Source organism: Ursus arctos, unplaced genomic scaffold (genome assembly GCF_023065955.2).
Source record: "Ursus arctos isolate Adak ecotype North America unplaced genomic scaffold, UrsArc2.0 scaffold_8, whole genome shotgun sequence".
Lineage (NCBI taxonomy): Eukaryota > Metazoa > Chordata > Mammalia > Carnivora > Ursidae > Ursus > Ursus arctos.
In genome coordinates, this window is record NW_026623100.1 from 46881052 (window position 1) to 46906063 (window position 25012).

The following is a 25012-nucleotide window of genomic DNA, read 5'->3' on the forward strand; positions in this document are numbered from 1 at the left end:
CCCCAGGCAGTCCGCAGCCTCTCCTCGGGGTCGGGGCCCGCAGCTCGCTTCCCCGGCCGGCCAGACAGCCATGCGCCCCAGAGCCAGAGCCCCTCGGGGCCCGCGGCGCATTGCCGGGCAGCGCCCGCCGCCCGCGGTCAGCCCAGCCCGGCCCAGCCCACCCCAGGGCAGCGGCGGGGTCGCCCACGGCCGGGACCCGGGTAGGGCCCAGACGGAGCTGGGGCGGCCAGGCAGGCGGGCGCCCTTCGGGCCACGCGGGCCGGCAGTACCGGCGAGCAGCGGGCGCCGGCGGCCGGGCATTTCCTCTTCCTCCCTACGCGCTGCGCGGCGGCGCGGCGGCGGCCAGGCCAGGCCGAGGCCGGCCTCGGGCGCCCGACCGCGGCCTGCTGGCGAGCGCGGGCAGGCGCCGCGCCGCCCCCGCCGCGACCGCCGGCCGCGGGGCCTCCGGGCGGCTGGGCCCGGCGCGGGCAGCGAGAGGCGGGGCCGGCGTGCGGGCGGCGGAAGGAGGCGGAGGAGGAGGAAGAGGAGGAGGAGGAGGCGGCGGCCGGGAGCCGGGGGAGAGGGGCGGGGGGTGGGCCGGGGGAGGGGAGGAGCGGGATTTGCGGAGCGCGGCGCCGCAGCCGGGAGCCGGCGGGCCCGAGAGTGACCGAGTCACGGCGGGCGCCGGCGGAGCCGCGGCGTCGGACCCGCCTCCTGGAGGAGCTCAGCCCCGGCCAGGCCCGGCCCCATTCCCGCCCCGCGCCGCCTCCCCGCCGCCGCCGCCGCCGCCGCCGCCGCGGGAGCGCTCCCCTGCCCACCCCGCCCCCGCGGCCGAGCCCGGGAGTCGAGTGGGAGTCGGCCGGCCGGCGCGGGCAGCGCCGGGATCCCGCCGGGGACACTGCAGCCGGAGCCCGGGAGGGGCCGCGCCGCCACCGTCTGAACTAGGATGTCCCGACATGAAGGTGAGAGGAGCCCCCGCCCCCACCCCACCGCCAGGGCCTCGGCCTACCCCGCCCGGGCCAGGCGCCGCGGAGGGCGGCCGGGAAGCGGCGGAGACTTCGGTCGAGCCCGAGCCGGGCCCGAGGCGCCTGGCCTGGGAGCGAGCGAGCGAGGGCGGAGAGCAGCGGCGGCGCTGCCGCCGCCGCCACGGCCGCGGCCGCGGCCCTGAGCTGGGCCTGGTGCCGGAGGCGGGGCGGCCGGGCCGGCCGGAGGGTTTGCACTGTCATGGGGCGGGGGAGGGGGAGGGGAGTCGGCGGGGCCCGTTACCGGCGGGAGCCCGGCCCTCGGGACTGATACCGGACGCCGCGGCCCGCTTGGCCGGCCCCGGAGCCGCGGGCTCCGGCGCGGCCTAGCGCTCCCGCCGCCCCGGAAGGGCTCGGTGCGGCCGCCGAACGGGGCCGCAGGCGGCGGCGGGAGACGGAGGAGCCGTCTGTGGACCCGGCAGGCGCGTCCGGTCGCCGGGAGACGACGGCGAGTGCCCCTGCCTGCGGGCAACCGCGGGGCGGGCGGGAAGGCTCTGCGGCCGGGGAACGGGAAGCCCCCGCCACCCGGAGCCCGCCCCGGCCTCGCGGCTAGGCCTCGGCGCGTCCCTGGGCTCGGGTAACCAAGTTCCCGGGGCGGATCCGGCCCGGCCGGGGCGAGTAAACTCCCTGCTCGATCACCCGGTCAGGGAGCGGGACTCGCTCCGGGCGGGCCGCGGGCCCCTCGCCCAGCGTGCACTACCTTTCTAACCAGGTTTTGGTAAATGACCGTGGTGAGAACTGTTAATGATCAAGGGGCGTTTTGGACTTGTTTTTCGATCTAAAAACATGATTGGGGTACAGTTGCAAATAAGCAGACAGTTCTAGCCCAGTCCCAGGGCACAAAGAGAAACATGTTTAGGACCGATGTATAGGCGTTGAGCCGGTAAAAAATAAGTTAACTTCAATTTACTGCCATATGGTTTAGAAAAGGGGGAGGGGGTTGTGTTTTCTTTGTTTCACTACCACAGGTCTTTAAATAAATAAAAAAAGTGTTAAGAGACTTGACGAAAAGTTTATCCGGGTAAGGTTAATGCAAGATTGTAGAAGTGGCGTGCAAGTATTGTGTACTCTTGATTTTAAAATCCTGTATAGGTGATGTAGGAGTGGAGAAAGTTTAGTGAGTCAGATTAGTGTGTGCTTCACACCGTTGCAAGGGTTTTCTTAGGGAAGTGCCGGCCTTAGAATTTCGAGGTTGAAAAACTCAGATTGATTAAATATATTTAGAGCAAGTTTCAAGAATTTGTATTATTAATTACCGTGTTGAGATTGACTCAGAAAATTTTGCGTTCAAGGATTCTGTATTTTAAAAAGCTCAAAACTGAAAACCGTCTTCATTTACTGTGTGAAAGTGTTGGACATTTTGAGATAATAAGGTACTTAGGCCCATAGAAATAATTTGGAAACTATGCCCATTTTCCCAATTTTTCCTACTTAATGGGAATGTATTCTCTATCTCTGTAATTTAAAAGGCGTTGTTATTAAAACTACAACCAAATTTTAATTTGGGATCTTAAAGTTTATGTCAGATGTATTTGTATGTACATGGACCACCTTCAAGACAAAATGAAACTGAGCGTGACTGCAGGCTCTCTTTACTCCTAAGAACCGGGAGAGTTAAAACTACAGAATCAGCAATGGAAGAATTGGTTTGAGACCCATTCTTCTGCTTCAGAAAAACATCCAGATAGTTCCATTCTAATTGAATGGTGTCCTGGGAAGATTCCTTTACCCTCAGTAATCTCTTAGAGTAATTAAAATCCCACAGTGTGAACATTCTTGAATGTAACGCGAATTCTGTAACTTAAGCCCATTTCCCCCTATTTGGTCCTGTGGAAAGGCATATGGTTATGAAACTTACATTACCTTTTAGTTACTTGAATATTACTGAACCTCAGCACATTAATAGCACACTTTTTCTGGTAACTTACATAATGCCAGATGTTTCTGAAAAAGGAACATTCCTATAATCCGTCAGTTGAAGACTTACAGTACAATATTTGACAAGTGATTATCTTTTAAGGGGCTAGTTTATGGCCTAAGGCAGGAGTGGCAGTTTCATTAAGAATCACATTTAATTCATAAGATGTATGTTTTGTGGAGTATTAATTCAGGATGCCATTATTTTCATCAGTAAAAATTTAATCTATCAAAAAATGCAGCGTTTGACACCCTCACTATTATAGTTCTTTTCCCACCTTTCTCTTTTTTGGGCAAATGAATTCCATTTCTTTTAGCATTTCTTTAGTGGTATGATTTTTGAGCTCTTATAATCATCTATCCAACCTCCAAATTCTCTGTGGTTCCTGTTTCCTTTCACCGTGTGACCCAGAACTCGATGTAGTAGTCTGGTAAAAGATCTGAAATGTGCTGCCTGTAATGTTGTGTTTGGATTATGCTACCTTTTCAGGACCTTCCGAATGCATGTGATTTGTTACTTTGTCTTTGTGCCCACCCTAAAGAGTTGCAGGATGTTGTGTGTAATGATGTAACTTTGGACAACACAGCCCCAAGATGGACATCTGTCAAGCTTAGAGTCTCTACCTTGTGAAGCAGTGGACCACCTCTGAGAAAGGAGATGCAGCCAGGAGCATAAAGCAGTGGTCTAGCCAGGGTTCAGCGTACTTTTTCTGTAAATGGCCAGGTGGTTAATATTGTAGGCTGGGTGTGCTGTAAGTTCTCTGTCATCTCTGCCATTGTAGTACCAAAGCAGCTATAGACAACATGTAAATGAATAAGCACAGCGTTGTTCCAATGAAAACCTTATTTTTGGACGCTGACATTTGAATTTCATATAATTTTCATGTGTCATAAAAATGAGTCTTTGTTTTACCATTTAAAGATGTAGAAACGATTCTTAGCTTGCAGGCCATACAAACACAGGAGGTGGCTGAATTTGGCCCAGTTTGGCCTGTGGGCTATAATTTGCCTACTTCTTTTCTCAACCAGAGAGTTGATGGAACTGGAATTGTTGGGAGCCCATAAAGGGCCCATTCTGCTTGGTATTCATTCCATCGTTTCTTTTGGGTGATTATAATGGGGAGTAACCGGTTCAGTGCACGGTCTGTGCCTCAGTTTCCCACAGCACCGTGTAGATGGGTAGGGAAGTAATTGTTCTTCAGGGTGGGAAACAGGCTTCCCAACTTCCCAAGACCCTGAGTGGGGATGGCAGTACTCTGTATCAGTTAAGTCTCCTACTTGCCCACTATGACTTTTCTAGCCAGAATTCCATTTTTTCCAGCTTCTAATTCTCTTTGTAATGTTCTTGTCATGTTAACAAACCTTTTACATCGGTGCCAGGTCACTTTGTGTTCACCATACCAACACCATCTAGTTCCATGTTATACACAGTGAAACCAATCGTTGCCTTTTTTATTTGTAAGAATATTTTTTTAAATCACTACACACTTTCTTTTGAACATGTTTAAAAAATAAGAGTGTTATTCAGAGCTTAAAATCCATTTAGTAGCTTGGCAAATTAAAAACACGTCAGATTACTCAGTGCTTATTAGCTAAAATGAAATTATGAATGTTCTTGCATGAGTTTGAGCCTAATTGATTACCTGCAGTTAGGAACACATTTACTGCCTTAATTCAGTCAACCTCTTTTCCGTTGCTGCTATGTATAGGGCACTTTGCTAGGAACACAGAATGTGGGGGTGAATGAATGAGGCCCAGCGCCTCACCTTGAGTTTGGTGGCACAGCGTCTGCGCCATAAGGAATGGATAAACAAATTGATAACAAAATAATTACCAACTCTTAACCACATTTCCCCACTTCAGAGAGGGAATCTGTTCTTCTCGAGTGCCTTCTTAACTTTTTGGTGGGCTACTCTTGCTTTTGGAAAAAATTGAGATTTCGAATAGAGTCCTTATATTTACTGCATTTACAGTTCCCCTAGCTTTTAGAAGATTCTCATATGTAAACGTGATAGCGAGTAAGTGAACAGGTAGGTGATCATGTTATATTATTCTCAGAAGCATCTGATACTGTTTATTTTCAAACTGTAAAGTACAAAAGTAGGTAGGCCATTAATCTAGCTTTTGAAAGTTGTACCATTTTTTGAAATTGTGCCACTCTTGTTAGTAGATTTAAATTTTTTCTTCTCTACAAATGTTAACCGACACTAAAAGCATACATGCAGACAATCCCAGAGTGGAAGTGCAATAATTTTGTTTTCGGGATTTGGGAACTGCAAAGCCAGGATTGGTGATTGGCTTGTGATTTTAATGCGGTGACTTTTGCCTTCCTGTAAGCGAAGTAAATTGACTCCCACTGAAAAGATTTTTACCAACATATCAGACCATTTATTTTAACTATGATTTGTTAAAAGATTATGACATTCTTACTTAAGACTTTTTCAATTCAATAAATCATGAATTACATTTACCTTGACTTTCAATAAAGGATAGATAAGAATGTAAATATTTTAATTTCTGGGGTCTTTGATTTCATGATTTCATAAAAAGCTGATTTTGGAGCTCATTTTCCCCATATTTTGACATTCGTGTTTAAGTTAAAATGTCATAAAATATAATTTTCTTATTTTAAATTGGAAATTTAATCTGGAAGATATTCCTTTCAGTCTTAGAATTTTAAGATGTATTAGCAGCAATCTTGTTTAAAGATTGAAAACTTTTTTTACAATAAAAACTTAATAAACTTCTGATGTGAAACAAATCCCTAGATTAGGCTTGCAATATCTTAAAAATGAAGAAATCCATGCACTGATGAGTCATAATTTTCGAAACATCAGCTTTATAACATTTACCATGTACATTTGCTGAGGTTTGTGGGGGTTTTGGTGTTTTGTTTTAAATTGGAGGTTCCAAAAGCTGTTTTTAGTGAAGGTTGAGGTATCATTGGATTATCCTAGAAATAGTGTGTTTTTAAATTACATTATAAATATTCCTGGGGGGCTATTTTCATGAGCATGAACTCAAAAGGAAACATTTCCTACATTTTATATTCATAAAAGTTAAGGGGCGCCTGGTTAAGCCTCCCTCAGGCTCTTGATTTCAGCTCAGGTCAGGGTCTCCCAGCCCCCTGCTGGGTTCAGCACTGGGTGTGAAGCCTGGAGTCTCTCTCCCTCTCCTGCCCCCTCCAGTGTGGATACTTGTGCGGTTCTCTCCCCGCCCCCCGCCCACCAAAGAGTTAAAAGTAAACTGCTGTTCATAATTAAAATCTTTGTAAAAAATTAATTCCATATTAATTTTAGTGTTGTGCTAGGAGCCATGATGTTTTTGTTTTTTTAAGTGATAAGGTATAGATTTTTCAGTTGCTGAAGTTATTCATTAAAATTGAGGAAAGAGGGGCACTTGGGTGGCTCATTCGATTAAGCATCCGACTCTTGATTTTGGCTCAGGTCATGATCTCAGGATCGTGGGATTGAGCCCCTCGTGGGCTCCATGGCTCAGCGCAGAGTCTGCTTGTCCCTGCTTGCATGCACACGTTCTCTCTCTCGCTCTCAAATAAATAAAATCGTTTAAAAAAATTGAAGAAAGAGCCTTTAAGAAGTGTACAACCAGAGCTTTTTAAAAAATGTGGTAATTTTTACATATTAGCCAAGTCTCGATTCATGATGGAGTTACGTGATAAGGCAGACAGTTTCCCAAGGGAACATATTACCTAGTTTCCATGGGAGGGAAGTGAGTGATCAAGAAGAGAGGATGTTCTTGGAATGGTAAGGATAAGAGGACAGGACATTGTTGGCAGAGGAAAGTTAGGCAAGGTGGGCATGAAGCTTAGAAATGATCTGTAGCTACAGGGAATTAGAAACAGAAGACCCACTTTCATGCCTGATGAAATGTCCTAAGGGCTGAGTACCAGGAGGTGAAAACTTAGTGTCCTGTGAAACTAGCAAGAGATGAATTTCCTTGTTAGGCGCTTCCCTGGGTGCCATCCCTACTCTCTCTCTTAGCACCCTCCCACAGTGTTTGCTAATGGTGGTTTTAGTTGTCCTTCTGAATAGTAACAAAGCAGTATGGGTCCATCCAGTTCATGGACATGGTCAGTGTATTTCTTCTATGGCTGCAGTGCCAACCAGCAGCCCAGCAGATTTTGCTGATGGCTGCAAGGGGTATCAGAAGTATGGATGGAGCCCTGCAAGTCTATCACTGCTGCTAGAAAAAACCAACTGAAATCACGAGAGTGGGTCAGTCAAGTCACCTTCAGCTGGGAGGGACAGACAATAAATGGGTGAAGCCTCTTGACATCATGACTAATTAGGTTTAGCATTATGTCCTGCTGAATCGTGTGGGTTTTTTTTTTTTTTCTTCTTGCTAGGACTTAGTGCCAGTGTCATGAACTTCAGCTTTTTTCTTTATAGTAAGAGAATTTTCATTAGAGTCACTTTAGAGTGCTAATCTGAGGAGCTAGTACAACAGTCACAGGCATGTTCAATTATAATTTATTTTTTCATTTTGACTTTCATTTCTTTTATTGTTCCTTGAAGACTCCTTGTCACCCTCCCCTCCCACCCAGTAAAGTTAAGGGTCCCTCTAGTGGCACTCCTGTCTTATGCTTCAAGCATTTTTTTATGCTGTAATTGTTTGCTTGTCTGCCTCCCCAAGAAGCTACCTGAAAAGTAGGTATAGTGTTACTACACTTAACCTTTGTGCCTCTGCCACCGAGCACAATGTCTGGCCTTTGGGAGGCCAGACATCTGAACACTTGTGGGTGATTGTTAGAGATGTTATTACTTGTCTAAAAAACTGTGAGACCAGAAACTGCTATCTTCTGTTTTTATCTGGAAAGCTGGTTAAAGAGGAGGGAGAATGTGGGAAAGAGGATTTGGAACTTTCATAAAAGTAAGAGGGGATGAATCAACCATGCATAACTTAAGGGGAGCTAACTCCTGGGGGAATGGTTTGGGATTAGACTCAGGTACTGTTTTTGGTTCTACTTCTAGCTCTGGTTTCGGATTAACTGGCTGTGGGTTCTGAATATTAATTACACCGTGCGTGAGTTTTCTGATTCATTCAGTTCTTCATTCAGTGGATATTTATGGACTTCCCACTCGAGCACCACTCAAAGTCATCTCCAGAGCTTGCCACAAGTTGTTGACCCTTGCTGCAGGATGATACTATTCAGTGGGTTTGAAACACCTTTGGGAATTAAATGCTTTCCTGCCGCACGGGCTGTGGTTCTTTTCCAGTATGCTGGAATTAGTCCTTGAAGTTTATATTTTGTGACAGGGTAATTAAATCATATATGTATTTTAATGTTTTGGCAATATTCACCTCCCCCACCTTTTTCTTTTCTTTTTCTTTTTTAAGCTTATTTTCATTTAAGTTTCTCAGTTCTTCTAATTTTCCCAGCAGTACATTTCTTTCCTTAACAATATTGTCCTTAGACTAGAGAAGTCTCAACACACATCTGGATATGTTAAAGTATGTTCAAGAAGGTTATTCCTCATAGGTTTATAAGTATCTTTTTGATGCTTAGAGAGAAAAGAGCTCAAGGGATAAAATGTTTAAATTTTGTATTCAGTTTAGGTTTTTTTGGTGCAAAGGCTTAATGGTTATATAGCAACTGTTGAGTAACTAGACTATACTTCTTTTTGGTATTCTTCCTCACCCAGCATTCTCCTCTGGTATCCTCCATGGTTGTAGAGGTTTGGCAGTGCAAGGAAATGAGAAACTTTCTAAATTAGGAGTTAAGGACATTGCAGTAATACAGGCAGAGATTATTTAAAGGAGTTGTTACAGGGGCACCTGGGTGGCTCAGTCGGTTTGAGTCTGACTTCTCCTCAGGTCGGAATCTCAGGGCTCCCTGCTCAGCGGGGAGTCTGCTTTTCCCTCTTCCTCTGCCCCTCCCCCACTCGTGCTCACGTACTCTCTCTAATAAATAAATGAAGTCTTAAAAATAAATAAAATAGGGGCACCTGGGTGGCTCAGTTAGTTGAGCGGCTGCCTTCAGCTCAGGTTGTGATCCCAGGGTCCTGGGATTGAGCCCCACATCTGGCTTCCTGCTCAGCGGGGAACCTGCTTCTCCCTCTCCCTCTGCTGTTCTCCCCCACCCCCTACTTGTGCTCTCTGGCTCTCTCTGTCAAATAAATAAAATCTTTAATAAAAAAAAAATAAAGGAGTTGTTATAGATGTGTCTCTTCCATAAGAATGAAATACATACTGGGAGCTGGGGGTGTTTAGGTATTGGGAACCAGGTAGTTTTCATAATCAGAGATCTTATATTCAGCCTGATAAGCTAGGGATTCAGGTACGTTAATTGCAGTTTGAAATTAATGTAAAGTGTGCCATTTGTGTGTGTGGCTAGAGATGTGGATATACGTAGTGGTCACGGAGGAGGGACTGATCTTCCCTTTCCTAGGAAAAATGGTGATTAGACCTGAAGTGACAGTGGATGAGCACCTGACCCATGGTTTTCCTGACATCCCATGTCAGACATACCACATAGCTTCATGTTCTTGCACTGCTCCACGTCATTTTCTACAAGCTTTTTAGAAATCACCCAGAGGAAGAGGAGGTGGCAAGTCTACTTGCAGAATTGGATTAGGCCATCACTATACAATAGAAATGTAATGCAAGCCACATGTAATTTTAGGTTCTCTGGTGGGGGGCGCCTAGATGGCTCGGTTGGTTAAGGGACCCACTCTTGGTTTCCGCTCGTGGAATCTGCTTGAGATGCTCTTTCCTTCCCCTCTGCCCCTTCTGCCTGTGGCATCTAACAATAGAGAGGCAGGTGGTTACGATTCTTCCTCAAAGTAATTTTAAGAAAATTGGGACATGTGGCTGGCTCAGTCCATAGAGCATGAGACTCTTAATCTCAGGGTCCTGAGTTCAAGCCCTATCCTGGGAGTGGAGCCTACTTAAAAAAAAAATTTTTTTTTAAGTAATTTTAAGAAAACTGATTATGAGCTAATAGCACACTATCAAGGCTAGCCAGCCACAGGTGATTTCTCTTTTTTACCTGTGTGGCGTGAGCGTTTGGGAGTTAGTCTGTTAAAAATTAAAGACCTAGTGGGTTTTGCCTTCATTTCACTGAAGCAACATTTCCACGGAACAGTCGGTTTTTATGGGTCTATTCTTTTTCAGTCCCCCTGCAACCAGATCACTGGAACATCAGGAATTTATGGCTTTTTTTTCTTTAATAGTATAAAAACACTAGTACTGTATGGTTTTTGGGTGCTCTTACCTACTGGTTCTCAAAAAGTAGTTTAGGACCAGCCCTATTAGCATTGCCTAGAAACTTGGAATGCAGATTCTTGGATCCTACCCTGGACCTACTGAATCAGAGCTTCTGGGGGCGGAGCCAAGGAATTTGTGTTTTAACAGGCTTCTGCCTGGACCCAGTTATGACCAAAGTCATTTATGTGTGAGATGGTTATTGCTGGTGACAGGGGCACACTATGGTTGTGGTACCATTTTTCATGGTATGATACTAACCAAATGGAAGTACACTTGCTGACCTGGCCTCATTCTTCTTGAACAACAAGGAAGTGGAAGAGAGTTGTGGCTCCCCACTCCAGATCAGTTCTGTTCATTTACTCAGCACATATTTGTTGAATTCATTGAATGTGTACTTCGGGCGAGGTGTATTCTGGCCTCAAAGATACCATAATGAACAAAACAGAGAAGATTTCTGCCCCTATGACACTCATATTCTTCTTCTTCCTTTTTTTAATGACACATTCTGTTAGAAGGAATATATCAGGGGTACATGGCCTCTGAGTCAAACCCATCCGGCTGCTTATTTTTGTAAATAAAGTTTTATTGGAGCATAGCGGCATCTGCTCATTTACACATTATCTAAGCTGCTTTTATACTATAATGGCAGAGTTGAGTAGTTGTGACAGAAAAGGTTAAAATATTTACTATTTGGCTTTTTATAGAAAAAGCTTGTGGATCTCTGGGGTAGACCATGAAAGAATAAATGTGTAATAGAGTGTTAGGAGGTGACAAGTGTTATGAAAAACCATACAGTGGGTTAAGGTCATAGAGAGTGGGGGCCTACCTCAGATACCGTGGTCAGGGAGGGCCTTTTTGAAGATGGGACATTAAAAGAAAAAAATTGAATGAAGTGAATGATATTTAAAGAAGGAAGGGGGTGCCTGGATGGCTCAGTCAGCTGAGCATCTGCCTTCAGCTCAGGTCATGATCCCAGAGTCCTAAGATCAAGCCCCAAGTTGGGCTCCCTGCTCAGCAGGGAGCTTGCTTCTCCCTCTCCCTCTGCCCCTCCCCTGCATGTGCGCTATCTCCCTCTGTCAAATAAATAAATAAAATCTAAAGAAGGAAGGATGCAGCTGAGGACAGAGCAGGTACAGAGATGCTGAAACTTGGAATGTTCTGGGAGTAGCGTGGAGGCCGCTGTGGCTGGATGACCATGATTGAGAGAGAGAGGGATAGGAAATGAAGTTGCCATAGCCAGGGCCAGATCCTACATACCCTTGTAGTGTGGGCTCTGGTGAGGACCCTTTAACTTTGAGTATTGAGAAATACATTTTCAGAGCCCTCCTATAAAGGGTTCTTTTTGGCTAAACAAGTGGCAGAGGCTGGAAACTAAACACCTAGTGTTGTAGCACATTCCAGCATCTCTAAGAAACATTTCTTTACAAACTTTCCCCTACGCTCATTACTCTTTTGTCTTCCTCAGCTCCTGTGTATGTATGTCCTCTATTTAGCTGATGGTTCTCGTAGGGAGTAGGCTTTGGTAGAAAGCAGCTGTCTCCTTGGTTTAAATGTAAAACCCTCGAGCCTAGAAATTGGGTCATCTACGTTAGCAGCTTTCAAACTTTTAAAAAAATACAACATAAAGTAGGAAATGTGTTTGGTATTATGATCCAGCAGTTACATACACATGTAATGAAATAAGAGTTTCACAAAACAGCACTCATCTTTACAATGAGAGATGTGGTCTCTTTTCTGTTGTTTGATTGAAAACAAAATACCTTTTTGTAGCTCATTGGCTGTTCACGCCGTGTGTGTAACCTGTGTCTCCCTCAAACCTTGCTACCACCTCGGCACGTTACCCATATGAGGTGGAAAAAAATACTAGTTGTGACCTTCTAGATTGATTTCACATCCTACTCCTGGTTTGTGACTTGCTATTTGAAAAACACTGGCCAACGCTGTCTAATCCAAAACTTCAAGTCCTTACATGCAAAGTATTGTGATAGGTACAGAGAGAAATAGAGAACTCTTAACAATTTTTCCTTTGGGAGGGTGTTATTAGAAGGCCTAAGTATATTAGATAAACTAGCTGTAGTATGCATGGGACAGTAGGTATCAAATCAGTTATGACAACTTCCATGGTGTTGGCAAGCAGAGTAAAATGTTTTTGGGTGTCAGAGAAAGCATTCCCAAAACTGAAGACTTGAAGAAATAACTGGGTTTTTTAAATTGAAGTGTAATTGTCATAGAATATTATACTAGTTTCATTTGTATGACATTCTGATTGGATATTTACATACATTATGAAATGATCACCACAAGTCTAGTTCCCATCTGCCACCGTACAATGTTTTTACAGTATTAATGACTGTATTCCTTATACTGTATTACTGTATTTTTATAACAGGAGTTGGGGATTAGGGCCACCTACCAAGTGAAGCAATGGTAGGGGATAAACTAGAGAGCTAAGAAAACATGAGGTGTGTTGGAGAGAGGTGGATGGGACAGCACCAAAACCGGACTTTCTGGAACAGAAGACTCCTGTATGTAAGCTGCGGGAGTGAGGTATTAGACAGTTGGATTGATTTACCTGGGAAGCCAAGGGAGGAATAGGACAGGGATCCATTCATTCTGACTCTAGTTCGGCGCTAGAGGTCTGTTAAGACACTGATTACTGTTGAGCTTCTCTCCAAGGGTTATTGTGGAGATGAAACGCCAGCCAGGTAAAAATGTTTTCTGAGTAAAATAAAGTGCTGCATAAATGTAAGGTGATGGTATTTTTATCGTGGGAATAAGATTAAAAAGGAAGACTGGAGCAAGTAGCTAGGGAAGGATTTAGATTGCCACACTGAAGTCGATCTTTGCCTTTTTCCATATAGATTATGGGATGCAAGGTGGGGTAGTACACCAAAAGTTTTAAGCAGAGAAAGGGTGAAGAGTGGTGTGTTTTAGGAAGATTTGTGTGGTAGCGCATGCGGGAGAGAGTGATGCCTGTGGTGGGGAGATGGATCAGAGCTTTTTGGTGGAATAAGCTCAAAGTTAAAGGGGCCCGAAGTAGTCAGTGGCAGGCAGTAGGGACAAAAGGAAAAAGATGACTTGAGATAGTCTTATTGCAGGAGAACAAGAACTAAAGTATAATTTCAGGACAAGCAGCCTGTGCAATGGAAGAATAGCAGGTTCTTCTAGTAAATGAGGAAGCTAGGAGGGGCGAGACGGGGAACAGTTGGGGAGAAGAAGAATTTTCAGCTTTTGGCATTTTCAGTTTAAGGTGATGCTAGGCCATTCGGTAGAAATCAGAAGTTGAGAAATGCTACCCTGGGGCTCAAGAGAGAGAAATCTTGGCTAGGGATCAGAATTTCATAGTTCCCTACTTTGAAGCCTGGGGATTTGCTAGATTTCTAAGGAAGAAAACATTTAGAAAAGGGAGGATCGGAGACCTAAGAGAACCATGACTGTGATGTGACTTGCAAGCCACGGAGACCCTTTCCTGACCACCCACTTTTCTATAATAGCACTTGTCATGCAAGTATGAACTTCGTTCTGTAGGTGCAGGCTTCTTTGAGTAGGAGGGAGGGGTAGAGTAGATGTAGGAAGGGAAAAACTAATATTAACCATTAATACTGCTATATTCATAGTAGTATTTATTGAGTGCTTACTATCTGCAGGCACTGCTCAGCATTCACATGTACTGAACCATTTAAGTCTCACAACAGTCCTGTGAAATATATATTATTATCCACGCCTTACAGATGAGATTGATGCCCTGAGAAGTTAAGCATCTTGCCCAAGGTCATACAGTCTGTGATCGAGCTGGGATTCCAACCTGGGCCTGGCTTCTCAACATTAGATATAACTCTGTACCAAACACTTTATAGGCGGGTTCCTGCAGCAGGGACCCTGATTAAAAGGCTTAGTAAAATTTCAGAACAATCCAGCAAGATATGTTAACCCATTTTACAAATTAAGAAATTGAATCTCAGAAAGGTTAGGTTATTTGTGCTAGGCCACACAGATCGTAAGTGGTCAAGCCAGGATCTGAACCAAGTTCTGTCAGAAACTAAAGCCCATGTTCATTTATATTTCACTTGGAGGTCAGCGGACTTTTTTCTGTACAAGCTATAGCAAATACAGCTTTGTGGGCCATCTGGCATCCATTGCTGCAGCTCGACTCTGCTGTGGAGGTGTGAAAGCAGCCATGAGACTAAACATAAGCAGGTGAGCGTGGCTATGATCCAAACAAGCTTTACGGACTCTGGAACCCGAATTTCATATAATTTTCAGGCATCACCAAATATTGTTCTTAAATTTTTTTTCTTTTCTAAACATTAAAAAATGTAAAAACTATTCTTAGCTAGCAGGCTGTACAAAAACAGGTAGTGGGCCAGATTTGGCCCATGAGCCATGGTTTGCTGACCCCTACTTGATTTTATTTATCTTTTTGAAGATTTTGTTTTTTTGTTTTGTTTTGTTTTAGAGATTTATTTATTTATTTATGTGACAGAGACAGACAGCCAGCGAGAGAGGGAACACAGCAGGGGGAGAGTGGGAGAGGAAGAAGCAGGCTCATAGTGGAGGAGCCTGATGTGGGGCTCGATCCCAGAACGCCGGGATCACGCCCTGAGCCGAAGGCAGATGCTTAACGACTGCACCACCCAGGCGCCCCAAAAGATTTTGTTTTTAAGGGGAGCCTGGGTGGTTCAGTCTGTTAAGCATCTGCCTTTGGCTCAGGTCATGATCCTGGGGTCCAGGGATCGAGTCCCATGTGGGGCTCCCTGCTCAGTGGGGAGTCTGCTTCTCCCTCCCCCCTACCCCTCCCCTCTGCTTGTGCTTGTGGACTCTCTCTCTTTCAAATAAAATATTTTAAAAATATATTTTTAAGTAATCTCTACCCTGAACGTGGGGCTTGAACTTAACCCTGAGATCAGGAGTCTCATGTTCTACCAACCAAGTCAGCTGGGTGCCCCTGCTGTGACCCCTAGTTTAATCCATTTGTTTAATAAGTATATTTTGAATACCATCTCTAAGTGGAGATGTTATGTTGGGCACTTGGGACAAAAAGAAAAGAAAAAGCCAGCTCTCTTAAGATGAGAGAGGTGATTATAATACAATATTGTAAGAAGTATGATAAATTTATACTTAAAGTATATAGTCGATAGATAATGGAGGCTCTCTGTTTCTTGGATGAATTCATGAAGGCATCCCAAGAGAAGTCATGTATTTGAACTGGTAGTTGATGGATTGCGGGGTGTTGTGGTATTGGGGAGAGGATCCCATGGAGGGAAACTTAAACAGAAAGGGTTTCCTTTGAGGAGAGACCATAAGAAATTTAGCATTACTGAAGTGGGGGGGGGGTGCTAATTCCAGGAGATGAACTTCGTCCGGAGGGTAGGGTAATAGGGAGTGAATTTTTAGGAAATTTTAAGCCAGGAATTTGATTTTTCTGTTCTAGAAGGATAACTCTGAAGGATGGATTTGCAGGGAGGAGGGGGACAGTTAAATTACCGTAAGATAGGAAAGTTGCTGTAGTGCATGCAGATAGGAGACATACTTGGTGATTAATTAGACAGACTTTTGGAAGAATGAAAAGTCTAGGAAGACTCAGGGTCTTGGCTTGAATAGTTGGGCAATGCCATTCACCAAGATGCATGTGTAACACAGAGAAACGTGCTTTGAGGGAGAAGGTAGGAAGCAGGGGAAAGAGAAGTGATTTCCATTTTTTAGCGTCTTGGGTTTGAGATACACATGGAAAATCCAGGTAGAGATGTCCAGGGGCAGTTGAACATGTGGGTCTGGAATTCAGAAGAGTTTGGACTTAATCCATGGTAGTAGAGTTGGTTCCTCAGTGATGGTGAGAACATATCGATTGAGAAGATGAGGGGGGACTGATCCCTAAGCTGTTGGAAACACTTAACATGTAAGGAGCAGGGGACTGTGTGCAGGAATAGCCTGGAGAGTAGGAAGAGAACCAGGAGAGAGCGCTGGCATTGAAACTTGAGAAGGCGATTTTCTGGGAAGGAGGATTCAGTCATTATTGCTGCAGATAGGTCAAGAAGACAGGAAACAAGCGTTCATCGGCCGGAGCTGTTGCAGCGAGGAAGTTGTGGAACTCAGTGAGCACTTTCAGAGGAGTGGACTAGAGAGCCCAGACTGTAGGACGTTCATCCTCAGTGAGCGTGAGAAGTTAGGAACGCTACCTAGAGATCGAGCTGTGAAGGGGAGGAGAGATGTCAACAACTGAAGTTCTCCCTGGCACCTGGGGCAGGTTCTGGCAGGTATTAGAGACTGGGAGAAGTCATTAACTCAGTAAATACTATGCCAGTAGGCACACAGTGTTTGAAACTGGGGATAGAGTAATGGAAGATAGAAAGAAGTTCTCATCGTAGGGCTTACATTTTAATTGGGAGAGGAGGGCAGAAAAGAAACCTGTAGTATAGTTCTGATTCATGATAAATACTCTGAAGAAAGTAAAGCCGAGTGAGGGAATAAGGATTGAATATGATGAAAAGCGAATGAGTGGTCTATGTGGCTGTTTTTAAAAGAGTGGTCAGGAAGGTATTTCAGAGGATGTGCTCTTCCCTCCCTCCCTCCCTTCATTCCAGAGAGAGCTAGAGCATGAGGGGGCAGGGGAGGGATGGTTGGGAGTAGAGCAGGGGAGAGAATCCCAAGCAGGCTCCACACCCAGCGCAGAGCCCACTGCTCAGGACCCTGAGATCATGACCTGAGCCAAAATCAAGAGTCAGAGGCTTAACCAGCTGAGTCACCCAGGCGCCCCAGATGTGCTCCTTTTGAGCAGCAACTTCATCAAGTATAAAGCCCTGGGGTTAGAATAAAGTAGGTTGTTTGAGAAACAGAGTGGCTGGGAGCCGACTAGGCAGGGAGGAAAAGGAGAGAAAACAAGGTAGGGATAAACTGAGTTCAGATTATATGGGGGCATTTATAGTCCTGGTGAAACATTTGAACTTAATTCTTTGCATGTGGGGCTACCAGGACTTGCTGGTGTATTATAGGCAAAAGCATGTGGGTAGGAAGAGGGCCATTTACTGAGACGGGGAAGGCAGGAAGAGGGAAGGAACATTTTTGGAGGTGGGGGTCAAGAGTTCTCTTTCAGACATACTAGGTGGGACATGTCTGTTAGATGTTCGAGTGGAGGTGTGTCCGGCATCTGGAGGAGTGACCTGGAGTTAAATTGGCTGAATGAATGAATGAGCACGTGCTCTGCAGAGTCACTAGAGATATTGAAGTCAAGGCTTGATGTGACTGTGTTGCTCCTCTTTCCAGTTTACCGTGACCTGAGTTCCTCAAACCTTTTATTAGGTAAATGCCTGTTTCGGGGCCTACGAACCTTGTCTTTTTTCTCCCAGTAGCAGGGAAGAGGCAGCCTAGAGGCAGAGAGCCCAGTTGTGTCTCCTGCGGCGGTGCTAAGTGATGCAGGTCTAGACCGAGAGAGCTCACTGTGGGAATCAGGCCGGCTTGGCAGCTGGTTAACGAATTAGTTTATTTTCGGTTCTTTTTTTCTCACCAGTAAAATCAAGAGGTAGGTAGAATAATAGACCTTTTGGTCCAGAAGGAAATCAACCTTCCTTCCCCCCCCCCAAAATAAAATTGTTCTAGAAGGGCTGAGTCATACTACTTGAGATCCTAGTGAGGACTAGAATTCAGCTCCCATGACTTATTCCAGCCCATTTTCTACTGTATGTGCTGTTGAGATGAAGTGACCCAGAACTGTAGACTCAAGAGTTTATTTATTATTTGTAGACTAATACTAGAGGCTAGACTTCTGCAGTGGATAAAAGTTTCCTGTTTACTCACGTTTTTTTCTGAGATGCTGAATAGTAAATTTAAGAATGGGATTTTGGAGCCGGACTGCCTGAGTTCAAACCCCCCTTGGTCACTTACTAACTGTGAGAGCAGTAAGTTGTTTCTCTCTCTCTGCATCATTTCATGAAGTGGGCATAATGCTTACTAACCTCAGGGTGGTTGGTGGTTATAATATATAAAATAGGCTAGTGCCCGGTGTGTGATAAGGACTCATTATTTGAGCCGTCTTCATCATTTTCATCTTGAATATAGAGGATATAGAAACAGCTGTTTAGGGGCGCCTGGGTGGCTCAGTCGTTAAGCGTCTGCCTTCGGCCCAGGGCGTGATCCCAGAGTCCTGGGATCGAGTCCCACATCAGGCTCCTCCGCTATGAGCCTGCTTCTTCCTCTCCCACTCCCCCTGCTTGTGTTCCTTCTCTCGCTGGCTGCCTATCTCTCTGTCAAATAAATAAATAAAATCTTAAAAAAAAAAAAAGAAACAGCTGTTTATCATACTTCTAAATTCTTTGCATGTAATTTGAGTGCTAACAATATGCCAGGTATATTTCCTTATAGAAGATATAGTCCCTGCCACTCAAGGAATTTGCATTCTAAAGGAGCAGGAAGGATAAAAATACAGGAGATACCAAAAGGCTTACCTACTTAAAATTAAAAGGCCAGTGAGAAGAGCCATGAATAGTCTCTTCCTTTTCTGACATTCTGTAAATCAAAGTGTTCGGATGAAGGCATGGAAACTGAGAAGGGATTTGAGCCAGCTTTGTGGAGAAGGGACTTGCGTGGATAGTGGATAGAGTAGAAGAGGATAGACATTCCAGATCAATGCCGTAGGCAGAAATGAGGATGTAATACAAAGGCCAAGGCAGGAAAACACACAGGAGATTTTGAGAACAGTGGAACAAATTTGCTAAGGATTGCGCATGAAAGATTATAGTGAAAAGGATCCTTGGAGAATATACCAAGACCAAGCATACCAAATTTAGCTCTTTTTTTTTATTAGGTTTCTTTCTTTCTTTTTTTTTTTTTTTTTTAAAGATTTTATTTATTTATTTGACAGAGAGACAGCCAGCGAGAGAGGGAACACAAGCAGGGGGAGTGGGAGAGGAAGAAGCAGGCTCATAGCGGAAGAGCCTGATGTGGGGCTCGATCCCATAATGCCGGGATCACGCCCTGAGCCGAAGGCAGACGCTTAACCGCTGTGCCACCCAGGCGCCCCTTTGATTAGGCTTCTTTTTTTTTTTTTTTTTAATGATTTTTTTTAAAGATTTTATTTATTTATTCGACAGAGATAGAGACAGCCAGCGAGAGAGGGAACACAAGCAGGGGGAGTGGGAGAGGAAGAAGCAGGCTCATAGCGGAGGAGCCTGATGTGGGGCTCGATCCCAGAACGCCGGGATCACGCCCTGAGCCGAAGGCAGACGCTTAACCGCTGTGCCACCCAGGCGCCCCTGATTAGGCTTCTTAATTGGTATATCAAGGGGCGCCTGGCTGTCTCAATCTCGTGAGTTCAAGTCCCACGTTGGGCGTAGAGTTTGCTTAAAATAGATATATCAAAGTATCACTATAGACAGTATCTCTCTTTCATTAGGGTATATCAGACCAAGACTGTCCTTGTCCTCAGGGACAGGATAGATTTAGTAGATGACAGGTTAGATTTGTTAGATAATGGTGTAAGAGCTCCTCACTGGTTGAGTAGCTCACAGCGTGTTGACCCATAGATTTGTGGCAACCTAAAGACGGAACTAAGGAGATGATTTTGTATCTTTTTTCTGTTCTAGGACTTTAAAGAAGTCAACCGAAATTAACACATTATATATTACCCTGTTCTATTACCGAGTTTCAACACATCCATATTTTGCCATTTTTATATCAATTGCCAACCCCGTCCCTTTTTTGGGGTTTAAACATTCTAAAGCAAATCCCAGACCTACATGTCATTTTATCCACAAATATTTCAATATTTATCTCTAGCTGATAGGGATGTACTATAAACACATACATGTGCGCACACGCACACACAGACACACTTGTGTGTGAAGCAACAGTATCATCATACTTGATGAAGTTAACAGTAATTCTGTAATATTATCTAATACCCAGTTCATGTTCAGTTTTCCCAGTTGTCTGTCTCAAAAGTGCCTTCCTAAAGTTAGTTTGTTAAAATCAGTACTTAAACAAGGTCTACATATTACATTTGGTTGGTATGTCCTTTAATAAAATCTCTATTAATTTATAACAGCCCTCTCATCTTTTAAAAATGCCATTTATTTGTTGAAGAAACTGGACTGTTTCTTTGATAGTATTTCCCACATTCTGGCTTACATTTTTGTGATGTCATTTTAACATATCCTTTCATTCTCCATATTTCTTTAGAGTGGTACTCTGTTCTAGAGGCTAGATTCAGATGTTTGTTTGTTTTGGTAAGAACGTTTCATGGGTGCTAAATATTTCATAATACTTCTTATTATATCACGTTGAGAGGCCCATAATGTCTGGTTGTCTCAGTGGGTTCCAATGTCAGCCTGTCTCTCCATTGGCTGTCACTGATGTAAGCTGCCTGGATCCATTGTTTCATAGTGGTTGCAAGATGCTGATTTTCCAGCCTTTAACTATTTTTTCTGTGTCTGTTCTTTGGGATTTTTCTATAAAGAACTCTTATTTGCATACTTTAAAGAAATCACTATAATGCTGTAATACAAAGGAAAAATAAAAACAAAATAATGTGTCTTTCAAGATGTAAATGCTCAGGCATGATTATATTAGAGGAAATAACAAAAGAGGTTGTACCTATCCACAGAATCACTGTGAATGTGACAGCCTCAAATGCAAATCCCTAAAAGACATATTGGCACATGAGATACCTTCAGCAAAGTTGCCTTCCATGCAGTTTCTTTTTGAACAACTCATGGTGTCAAATTCTAAACAATTTACCCAAACGGTTGTATTACTGGTGATTTCAATGCATGTTAAAATCATTCAAAAAGTACTTAGTATCTATATGTAACAATGACTTAGCTTCTAAGTTCAAGTTGCCATAAACAGGTTTTTCCATTGGGACATTTTATTTATTTTTATTTTTTAAAGTAAACTCTACACCCAATGTGGGGCCCAAACTTAAGACCCTGAGATCAGAAGTCACATGCTCTACCAGCTGAGCCAGCTAGGTGTCCCTCCCCTGGGACATTTCCCCCCATTGGGACATTTTAAAGCCATGGGAAAGGTGGAACAGTTCTTCACTGTGTAATATTGTCCATCACGTTGCTTACCTGGAAAATAAGTGTGTACTAAAGCTGCAAAAAATATTTTGTGTTTATGGGGGAAATGGACTTTGGTAGTATGATTAGATAATTTTAAAGGTGGTTATTATTATTATTATTATTATATTTTGTACTTGAATGTCTGGTGGGAGATTTGGCATATCTTATTGGGATGCTAGACAGTTCTTTACTGCATTTCCAGACACCTAGTATCTTTGGTACCTTTCCCCTATAAACTCCAGTAGTACCCCCCCCAATCATCGTGATGATTAAAAAATACCCACCAGAGTTCCAGCATGCCCCCTGGGAATGTTACCTCCAGGGAGAGTTACTGTGACTAAACTGATTTCATTGGGTCCTGACCTATAGTTGGAAAAACACTTATAGAAGGCTTTGGGGTCTTCTTCAAAACTAGCAGAAGAGGGGCGCCTGGGTGGCTGGGTCGGTTGACTCTCCAACTCTTAATATTGGCTCAGGTCATGAGATCCATCCCCACCTCGGGCTTCACGCTCAGTAGGGAGTCTGCTTGAGATTCTCTCTTTCCCTCTCCCTCTGCCCCTCCCCCACTTGTACTCTTTCTCTCTCCCTCTCTCTCTCTCTCTAAAATAAATAAATCCTTAAAAAAAAAAAAAAAACAACTAGCAGGGGTGCCTGGGTGGCTCAGTCAGTTAAGCATCTTGCTTTCAGCTCAGGTCATGATCCCAAGGTCCTGGGACTGAGCCCCACCTTGGGCTCTCTGCTAACTGGGGAGTCTGCTTCTCCCTCTGCCTCTCCCCCTAGCTTGTTCTATCTCTCTCTCTCAAATAAATAAAATCTTAAAAAAAAAAAAAAAAAAAGAAGAGGAAGAAAAAAAGAAGACGAAGAATCAATTGCAACATTATTGGAAATACAAGATTATTTTCCCTAGTATTGATGGATCTGCTTCAGTTAGCTTTGTTCTTCACATTCCGGTGTTTGGACTCCAAGTAGATATTAGTGGCCCTACTAAATTCATTTGACCCTCAGTTTAAGTGGTAACAGTATGCCATGAAATATGCAGATATCCTTTCAAAGGCGCATTTCAGTTTGTCTAATTTCTGAACACAACCCATGCGTTGATAAGAGCATTCACTACACTATTGAAAGTCATTTGTTGAGCCATCTGCCTTCTTTCTTTTTATAACCTTTCAATTTTGTCGTAATTTCAGATTTACGGAAGACTTGCAGAGGTAGTAAAGACTTCCCATATACCCCTCACCCAGTTTCTCCTAATGTTCACATGTTACCCTGGCATATTGGTCAAAATACTACCCTGACATTGGTACATTATTGTTAAACTGCAGACTTACTTGGATTTTACTAGTTTTTCCACTAATAAACTTTTTCTGTTGTAGGATCCAGTATAGGGTAGCATGTTGAATTTAGTGCCTCCTGGTTTGGACTTCAGTAGCTGCAGGGACCAGTGAACTCTACTTTCTTAGGCTAGCTTTGCTTAAGGCTGTCACATCCCCTGTGCATTACCTACTCTCAGCTCTTCTGCTGAATAGCTTGTTTTGTCTTTTAGTAATTTCTCTTGACTTAGTTTCTAGAATCTTTGCCATTCTGTCATTATACCGTATTTGTTTCGCATTTTAATACAAGACACCCAGAACTGAATGAAGGTCTTCACATGTGGTCCAACAAGAGTAAAACGTTGGGGAAATATTACAGTAATGTATCTTACGTGTTTGTTAATACTACCTGAGCTTGTTTATTTGCTGGATTTTTTAGCCCATGGATTGCTGTTCAGTCTAAAGGCAAGACTTCATGAGACGCCTTTAAGAATGTATCATATTTTGGCACACCCATTCACCTTGCTTGAATTTCCAGTATTTTAGCTGCTGCTTTCATGCACAAAACTTTATAAGTATATTTTCTGTCGTTTTCCAAGTCACTGTTAAAAACATTGGATAAATAGGGTCAGGTACAGGACCTTACAATGGTGCAAGATAAGTGGGCAAGTGAAAAGATGTAGCAAGTATGTAACTATGTGAGGGAGCTAAAATGTTGTTAGCCAAGAGGGAAGGCTTTGATTCCGTCTTACTTCCGTGTTGACTGTGGGTGGTGCCTAAGCTAGAACTCTTGCAAAATGAGAGTAATTGAAATTTTTGGAGGAAGGTCTGGTAGGAGGAGGGTCAGTTTTACCCTAAGAATGAAGCCAGTTTTTGATTCACAAACTTGGTAGCCTATTTTTCATTTTACTGGTCATGCCTGAATCTTCTACTTTAAGATTTTCATGAGCCTTACTTGAATTAGGCCTTTTCTGAATGGCATTGAAAATTTTGGAGGACTTTAGATGCTTCTCTTATTACCAGGGATGTACTTGAATCACATACTTCCTCTTCAGTAATGCCTGGTCATATCTCATTTCCCATTGTTTAATTTCTTTTCTTATTGGTCTTTTTCTTAAGTTTTAAGCCTATCATTGTTTGTTTATTGTAAATGTTTCTCCTCATCTGTTGTCATTTGACTTTGTGGAGTCTCTTGCCGATATTAAAGTTGTATATCTCTCATCAAATTTAGTGTGCTCGCCCTCCCCCCATTTATGGTTTCAGGTTCCCTGTATTGCTCAGACAGACCTTACTCACCCACTAAGAAGTAATAAGAATATCCTCTTACAGTTTTTAAGTTTCTAGCTCTTCCAAAAAAAAAAAATCTAAACAGTATTAACCTTTTTTTTTTTAAAGATTTTATTTATTTATTTGACAGAGATAGAGACAGCCAGCGAGAGAGGGAACACAAGCAGGGGGAGTGGGAGAGGAAGAAGCAGGCTCACAGCGGAGGAGCCTGATGTGGGGCTCGATCCCATAACGCTGGGATCACGCCCTGAGCCGAAGGCAGACGCCCAACCGCTGTGCCACCCAGGCGCCCCAGTATTAACCATTTTTAAGATATGTGGCCAGTCAGTCCTTTTCTTTAAAAATGTTGTTTTTATGTACGTGTGAGAAATGTGTCATGCGTTCAGAGGAGTGTACAAAACATGTATTCAGTAAAAAGATAAAACAAAGATCTTTGTTTCCATCACTCATATTAAAAAGTAGACCATCTCACACACCACTGTCTGGCCCTTTGTCTTGATCATCTCTTGTCTTTCTCTATACTTTAGCCCTTGATATATTTTTTCCTATCTAAGCAACATATTGTTTAGTTATGAAACACAGAGTAGCAAACTCCAGTCTCGCTGTGTGAGGAAAAGGCAGTTTGCGCTCTTGGGTGAAATCTCTGAGGACAGGAGAAGCTGAACAGTCTGCCTTCAGCCTCCCTGAGAGTTTCTGAGCAACTCTTTGGAGCAGTCATTGGGTGAGGTCATGACTGGCACTCAGGGCCGCCACAGATGGGGGGATTCGGCTGGGCGGTTGTGTGGCCCGGGGGCAGCTTTACAGCAGAGGTGTGGTAGGAGGATGGCTGTTCCCTGGGGCCCACCCCCTGCTCTCCTGCACTTGGGTGAAATGAGGGTCCTCAGCTGAACCTCTGTCCTGGAAGGGAGAACAGGAGCTTCATCAGAGTCACAAAAAAATGTACAGTACTCTCTGATCGTGTGTGTATATAGTTGGGTCTTGTTACCTGTGGTAGTTCTGTTCTGTAAAGTTTCCATGAACAGTGAATTAGCAAATCCTGAATAATTGCTCCTAGGGGAAATTCAGGGTTAGGTTCCTGTAGGCCTCTGATCACATTTTCATCAATAGATCAGTCTTATTTTATCATAAGTGACTCTGTTGAAAGACAACTTATTTGATATACATTGTTGATTTATGAGCATAGACCTCACAGCCAGCAGCAACATAACTCATGCCT

The 25012-nt window shown here is 44.0% G+C and overlaps 1 protein-coding gene and 1 pseudogene across 1 annotated transcript in view; both read left to right on the forward strand.

Moving 5' to 3' along the window:
- The first annotated feature begins 617 nt into the window (after positions 1 to 617).
- The window catches only part of KCMF1 (potassium channel modulatory factor 1), a 70745-nt gene continuing 46350 nt past the window's right edge, over positions 618 to 25012 (forward strand). Inside the window, exon 1 of the mRNA XM_026481758.4 lies at positions 618 to 941. Within this exon, the coding sequence (XP_026337543.1) occupies positions 926 to 941 (16 nt within the window). The 5' untranslated portion in view covers positions 618 to 925. The remainder of the gene's footprint in view (positions 942 to 25012) is intronic.
- Positions 11904 to 11996, forward strand: LOC113247572 (small nucleolar RNA U13; annotated as a pseudogene).